Genomic DNA, 7,787 nt, shown 5'->3' with positions numbered 1-7,787 from the left:
AAATATCACATCCTGGGTAAACACTTAATACAGGACATCAAACTTGACAGTGATAGGAATAATGCGTTAACAGTATCGAGATCTGATTACTTACTTATTAAATTCAATAACGCAGTTACAATAAAACACTTTTAAAGCACTTGTTACTTGGTTAAGGCATCAACCTTCCTGATGTGAAGGACTGAGTGAGTAGCATGCCGGCTACACACAAGATTATGATATTTCATTGGTATTAATGGTCTTGGTCTTGACTCCATCTTGGCCTGTCTTGGTCTTGGTCTTTACTCTCTCGATCCCTAAATGTCTTGGTCTTGTTCTGGTCTTGGAGCACTCTGGTCTGTCTTTGTCTCAGTCAGTGTTGTTTTGACATTACATAGCTGACAATTATGTGATATAAAGGTTTATTGACATCAGTTTGGCGGGCAAGGTTTTGCTAATGTCAGCACAGTAGCATCCTGGGAGAAAGAAGATTATGTTCAGTCAACACATACACTAATTATGATCATTCAAGTTCGAGCTCTCTGTCTTGAAAATTACAACTTTATATTTCCCTGCTCAAGTTAAACAACTGAAATATATTGTTAAGTGGTAGACTGTGCAGGAAGGAAAACTTGGTCCACAAACAAGAAAAGGAAATCTAATATAACCAAGCGTCGTGCTTAACACTCTGACTAAACTAGCTGTCAGAGAGCCCAGCGCTGCAATAACGGGAGATGCGGGAGCAGCACACATTAACTCAGCAGACACAGGAGGCTTTATTCCATCCATCCAAACAAACAAGACTGGATTTTAAATCATCGCCAACTCTACACTGTAAGCCAGGACTAATCAGACTGATAGACAGGTATGTTATTAACCATATGCTTCATATCAACTGTTGAATCTCTTGGCTTCAGAGAACTAATTAGAAAAATAGAAACACATTGAAAATGGCTACACTGTATGAAATTTGTCAGTGATTTCCTGTCACACTGCTACAGCAACTGGAAATAATGTGTATTGTGAGTCTAGAGGCCCAAAAAGGTACTGCTAAAGTAACTTTCCAAAGTAAATAGTTACTGTACTGTTTGATAGTTTTAACTTGTAACTGCAACAAGTTACTTATTTTCAGTATCACAGGTTACACAGTCTAACTGCCACAATAAACTGCAGAATGACAACATCTCTCATACCAGAAACCCAGACAGCAGAAACCTTATAGTCATCTGCTTTAAGAATAGCCACAGCCTCGCAGCAACTGGTGCTTCCTCTGACCTACAGTATAATTGCATGTCATGGGACCTCAAGCATCCTCTCATTCTCTGCTAAACTTCATCTTTCATTTCACTACAGGTCTCCAAAGGAATTCACCTCAAACATGTGATCCAGGATTCTTATTCTCTATTTACACAGAGCCTAGAGTGGTAAGTGCTGTGTATGTGTGTCTCTTTGTGTGTATTCGTGTGTGTGTGTGTGTGTGTGTGTGTGTGTGTGTGTGTGTGTGTGTGTGTGTGTGTGTGTGTGCGCTTAGAGGTTTGTCTGTGTCCTCTTCCTCACCGCCGCTGTGAGCTCTGCTCAGGAGCACAGCAGCGTCTTTCTTTAGGTGAAGGATTGAATCGGTAATGACAGTCTCATGACCTCTCCTTTTTCTCTTTAACGGGCACAAACACACACGCTCTGTCTGCTGTTGATATCCTACTGTGCTACAAACACAAAAACACACATGATGAATGATGTGAACACAGGTCGGTAGGTCAAAGCGTTGTAGCCGAATGCCTTTACTCAGCTTATTTAACATAATGTCTCTGTGATCTAAGGATTCTTTAAAAGTTAGAAAAGGCAAATGAATACATTGTTTTTCATTCATTGCACTTTGTTTGAACTTTCAGTGACTCCAGACTTTTTCCTTTAACTTTTTAGCAAAATATCTTATTCAAATATGCTAATTATAAACTAATGTGCCCTGATTATGTCACAAAATAATAAAATCAATAATGGAAAATGAATGACGTAAATATTTGGGCAATGCACAACATTACCTTGTCAAAATTAATTTTAGGACAGACATTCAATAAAATGTACATTTCCACAAGCAAAATGTGAAGGTAAATAAACTGCATAATGTAGGCTACATTTACTAACCCTATATGCTTACTCCCTACCTTGTACCTTTTGCTATAAAACAGGAAGAAAGACTGTATCTGAAATTTATGGCGCTTAAGAAAAAGGTTGGCCAGGTATAGTGTTCATGTAGTCATCCCTCTCACTTCCAGTACTTACTATGAATGATCCTGGCAACGTGGGTCGGGGAGGTGCGGGAAGGTGATGTCGTAAAGCTGAGTGTCGTAAACCAGGTGCGGAGAAGGGGAGGTGAAGTGGAGGCAGGAGGAGGAGGAGGGGGGAGAGGGGGTGAGAGAGGAGGTGACTCTCCGGCAGCATTTAGACACAACGAAAGGATCATGGCGGATGGCCCCAGGTGTAAGCGCAGAAAGCAGGCGAACCCAAGGAGGAACAACGGTGAGTAAAAGTATTTCCGACGCGGAGCTTTTTTTCCGGGGAAACAGTCTAGAGGCTGTTCTGTCTCCCGGTAATTTCACCGAAAAGTTTGGTCCGGTTTTGGTAACTGAAAGTGCTGGGAAGTAGCAAGTGAGCGCTGTATTAGAGCCCTATGTGGAGTACCGTTATACCTGGGTCGCGTCTCTCCCTCCGCCTAGCGGTCCGCTGCACTGGAGACCGTTATACGCACCTCACCCTGTAATAACCAGGACAGCTTTTGTCTCAACTTTACTCTTATTTATCCATATAAACACACTTTAAACATATTTATACACCACCCATTCATTGATTCAGTTTCATTCTTTCGAGTTGTTCAGCCCCCCACTAAACTCGGACCTGTTTCTGAGAGAAACACGCTACCTGATTGTAAATGCGGACCTCGACAGACTCGTTGTTTTTCACTATTTGTGGTGAAATATGGTTCGACATTGCTGCACTTTTGCCAAGAACAGCCAGGACATTATTTCATGTTTGTAAAACAAAGGTAACCCAACTGTTTGGTTTACGCTTTCTTTCTTTGGCTCACTCGGAGCAGGTAACGACAGGACACTGTTGCTGCACTGCACGAGCTCAAAACACGCCATTTGTAGTAATTAAGTACAGCTTGTTAAGTTCTTTATGTCATATTTGTATTGTCTACGACATAATTTAACTGTTAAATGTCAGAAAGGAAAATAATTAGTGGAGGTATCGTTATTGGAGCACATTTTGAGGCTTTTCTCGCTCTTCATTGTCTAACTTATTTCAATGTTTTTGTTCCGTGTTGTTTAAACCATTAACTGTAAATGTTTTAAAGACAGTGTAATAGTGAACTAACAGCAAAAAAGCGGAGTTGTAACATGGATGGGGTAACAGAGGTTCCGGGGAACGAGGAATATCTCACGCGCTGTTTGTGTGAGCAGAGCGAGCGCAGCCCATATAAGGACAGCGGATCCTCTCCAGTCGCGCGCTGGGAATCCTGATTCATGTAGGACCGTGGACACGAGCGAACCTTTAAACACACTGCTTATCGTTTCCGTGTCTCTTTAAAATTCTCTAAAACAGAATTAATATGTAGGCTATAGCTCAAGTGGATGGTAATCTTGTGTGGACATAATCTGCGTTTCCGTTTGTGAAGTTTAACGGGTTTTACGCACGTTATCGTGATGTGGAAATATTGTTACAGAGAAACTCACGGCTCGTTTCAAGGACTATTTACTTCTATTTTTTCTCTCCTGTTTTTAAATGTCAGTTGTTCAATAACAATGTAAATGTAAAGCATTTTGTTTGGTGTCTATGTCTTTCCCTTTCTTCATATATTTCCGTTTATTAACGTCACTGTTTTTAATCGGCAAAGCTACAATTTCCTTTTTTTATTTTGTAATCATTTATTTTGAAAGGAAGCTTTCTGTTGCGGGAGTGACAACATGTGTTGTTCATCAAGAAGGCTAGTCATTCTCAAATGTTTTTACCACCTAGACTAGCTCAAAAGAAGTGTGGAAATGCAGGAAATGCTCCGTTATTCTGTCGATGAAACGTTTATCAGACTTGAAGTCGTGTCAAAGTAAAAGCCTTCACTTTATGTCGTGTTTAAAGCAGTCATCCGTGGGAAATTCAACGTTGCTGTCGAGTTAATTTTACGTTAGATAAGATACGTTAAGAGTGACATCTTTTTTTGATTGACTGCGAGAGGTGTTGTTCTATGTGTTAGGGTTAGGTATTTATGTTTCATCCCTGAGTGTGTGTAAATATGTGCGTGATGTGGACACACCTTTACATCCTGATGTCAAGGTGTAGATATGTTCTGCCTTCATAGAGAAAGAGTCTTATTTACTCTGAAGAGACTTTGAGATGCCATTGGGAAGTTTATTTTTTATTTATCTTTCATGTCTTAACTGGGCTATATTAAACGTTTCCCACTAATTCCACTGCCCTATTGATATTTAAAGTCACATCCCAAAGGAAACAGATGTTTGGCTCATTTGCATTTGCTTTATAGAGGCATCAGGGTCCGCTTTTCAGTCCTGACTTCCTAGCACCTTCTGACAAAGCAGCTGATGTGTCATGCAAATCAACATCTCTGCTTTCTGGAGGGGAATCCTTGAGTCATGTTAGTTTTAAGGCTGATGTATGTGTGCATATAGCCTTGGTTTTACATTGTTATAGCAGGTTTAAATTCAGGGACCAACTTTGTCATTCTTTTTTATTCATTAGTCATTGCTTGGGCTTTTATAATTAATTACTCAGCTTGTTGTGGTCAGTGCCTGTGCCAGGTCTGTGGCTATAACAGGGGGAGCTGAGATCAAGGTGAGCTCCATTCCTCGCTGTAAACAGAGAGGTGTTAACAGCCTGCAGGACGACAGGTGTTTGCAATCGACGGGATACTGCAGCTTCTTTTGTCGCTTCTCCCCAGTCAGCTCCCCTCAGGAATAGCAGCCGTTCCCTGCAACGGTAATTTAACACAGCAATTTGGGAATAGAGGAATGCGCCGGTGTTAACATTCTTTGTAAAAATAAACAGGGCTGTGCTGGGACAGCTTTGTACCCGAGCTCAGGAGCAGACGGCTAAAGTTTGCAGAACAGTGTTTCAGAAACTACTTCAAATGCATACAGGTAGTTATAGGATTTCTATTTATTTGACAATATCACAAGAGTAATTTGTCTAATCCGCTAATGCTTCTCCCCACTCTCCTTCTCTCTCTCTCTCTCTCTCTCTCTCTCTCTCTCTGTGAGGCACACTCAAACACTTGCACCTTGATGAATCATCCATCACATAAGGAAAATGAGGTTGTTGGCTCGGCACTTGGCAACAAGTCATGTAATGTTGAAGAGCATGTTTATTGGCCTGGTAAAACTATACTTAAACTATACTTAGTGCGCTGGACTCATTCACCCTGTCCAAAACTGGCCTCATGCTGTAAATTGATAGAAGTACAATTAAAAACTGTGTTATATCAAGAGATTGATTGAGTGTTTTTTGGTGTAAAAACACAGTTTGAGGCTTCAGTGGAGGTGGGAATTGTTGCTGTAGCTTTGCATGCCACTTCAGGGGTTTAAAGACATCTGTTTACATTCAAAAGGTCTACCCCTGTTGTGTGAAGAGTTTAGCGGAGGAGGAAATTTTTCATTTATATCCCTGCTTTTCACTAACTTCCTCGGCGGCTCCATTTGAAAGTGCGAAGTAAGAAGAAATTCCCCCGCCTCCACTCTCTCTCCCCCAGTTCTCACTCCTCCTTCCAGGGCTGGTCCTTTATTTCAGAGGGTTAAGACACAGTAGCCAGGGGTGCTGTTGATTGCCCCCTGACCTAGGCACCCATGTGTGCTTAGAGTATGACTTCACTTTCCTCCCCTGTGCCATTGTGAGGCTTCCAGCATGTCCAATTGTGTTTGTGTTTAAGTCTGTTCAATGAAAAGAGGGGAGAGAGAGGGAGGAGGAGGGGTTTGGGGGATGTCGAAGCTGCAGCTTTTCCTCTGCTCCCTCCTTCTATCCATCCTCTGACCCCTTAAACTGTGGGCTCCATGTTCCCTGCAGTTTGAGAAAGGCGGGGTGGAGGGAGCTGGTGAAAGGAGTAGAGGTGACTGAATAATTTTACAACAGGTGACAACTGCAGAACCAGATGAAAAGCATAAAATGCATGACAGCTATCTCCCAGACTTCTTTGTTTTTCAGTCAAACGAGGAGCACACAACAAAAAATAACCCCAAAATCATTTTGAATGCAGAAAAAATCACACTTAACCTTTTTTGTCATTTTATTAACCAAATTTAAAAAATAAGTTAAAAAAAATTCAGCTTCATCCCTAAACATGCCCGTCAGGGTGGGTAAAGTTCTGTCCTTATCTGACCATTGAGGGGAATTAAAAATGAAGTGATGGACGACCACACTCCCACCTCTGTAAAGGCAGCTTAATGATTAGCTGCTCCTGCGGTGGCTGAGAGCATTAGCCTATAAAAAGGTGCTCTCCCTTCGTAAAGAAGGAGTTTTAAACCCAGAGTCAGTTTCAGTAACCCCCTTAACTGCGCTTGGATGTGCTTTATTGGGGTTTGTGTGGCTGAATGCCTAAATGAACCATTGTGTGTTCAGGCTTTGGTGAGAAAGCCCGAGGAGAAAGAGCCTAGTTACCTTTGCAGTTTGCCTGCTCTACCTCATACACTTTCAGTGGCAGAAGAAAAGGCCCATTCAGCGGCCCGGCATGGGGAGGGAGAGCCCTTTTCACACTCTGCTTGTGGGAAACTTCTCCTCCATACTGTGCATGCCATTTGCATATGACCCATTCTTTTCCCAAAGGTCCCTGCGAGGGAGGAATCCGTGGAACGTTCACAGAATTCATCAAATCCCTCTCTCACGCAGCCTTTGGGCCCTCAAGGGCCTGTTCTGCAGCACCCTGTTTGACATTTTTGTCTTGGAAATGTAGCTTACGTCTGAATCACGCTCTTTTGCCTTAATGTTATTACCGACGCGTCCCTGTGGCATTTCTGTCGCATGTATTTTAATGTGGCAATATGCGGTACCCAGTACCCTTTTTTTAATGTCAAGGCGAGAGCTATATTTGGCACAGCAGGCAGGAGTTTCCCCAAAACCCCCGTCTGCATGACAGGACAATGTGATGAGGGCCACACGCCTTGGAGGCTCCCTTATTGACGGTGACGCAGCCAACCGCTGATCACAAACAATGTCTCAGAAAGGACAGAACTATTGGGAAGGGGGGTCAAACAAGGATGAGGGGATGGGAGCTTGTAGGGACGCGTCAGCTCAGTGAACTGAACAAAAACACAACCGTCGATCTGGAACATTATGCCCCCCCCCCCCCCCCCCCCCCCCCCAGAAAAAAAAAAAAAAAAAAACATGCAGACAGGAACAGCTTCCTGGATATGCCACAAAACATGAGACAGCATCCACACGGACATGTTTGTAATTGTAGAGTGTGCTGTTTTGGTCAGTAGATATTTTGGACATAAAAGACAAACATAAGCACAGAAAGTGTTGTAGGCATTTATTAGTTGCAGTGCAGCGCTGGGAGGAGAGCTCAGTTAAGTGTATCATGTATGCTAACAGGGCAGCAAAGCTCTCCTCTGCCCTCCTCTCCACCACTGACTCCTAAGCAGTGAGTCATGGACAGGTGTGTTTGCAAGATGACTCCCACCTCACAATCTCTCTGTCCTTCTTTCATTTTCTGTCCCTTGTTCCGTCTTTGTATCCCCTGCTTCTTAACCCCTCCCCACAAGTGTGGGGCTGAGAGATAATATTCTCTGCCCCTGTGTATACTTGAGGGA

General features: G+C 42.7%; 1 protein-coding gene across 1 annotated transcript in view; it reads left to right on the top strand.

Moving 5' to 3' along the window:
- Window positions 1-2,288: 2,288 nt before the first annotated feature.
- The window catches only part of zeb1b (zinc finger E-box binding homeobox 1b), a 58,325-nt gene continuing 52,826 nt past the window's right edge, over window positions 2,289-7,787 (top strand). Inside the window, exon 1 of the mRNA XM_079360849.1 lies at window positions 2,289-2,496. Coding sequence (XP_079216975.1) covers window positions 2,439-2,496 — 58 coding nt within the window. The 5' untranslated portion in view covers window positions 2,289-2,438. The remainder of the gene's footprint in view (window positions 2,497-7,787) is intronic.

Source organism: Symphodus melops (assembly GCF_947650265.1).
Source record: "Symphodus melops genome assembly, chromosome: 14".
Lineage (NCBI taxonomy): Eukaryota > Metazoa > Chordata > Actinopteri > Labriformes > Labridae > Symphodus > Symphodus melops.
The sequence above is the reverse complement of the archived record's forward strand: the minus strand, read 5'-3'. Positions and strand labels throughout refer to the sequence as shown.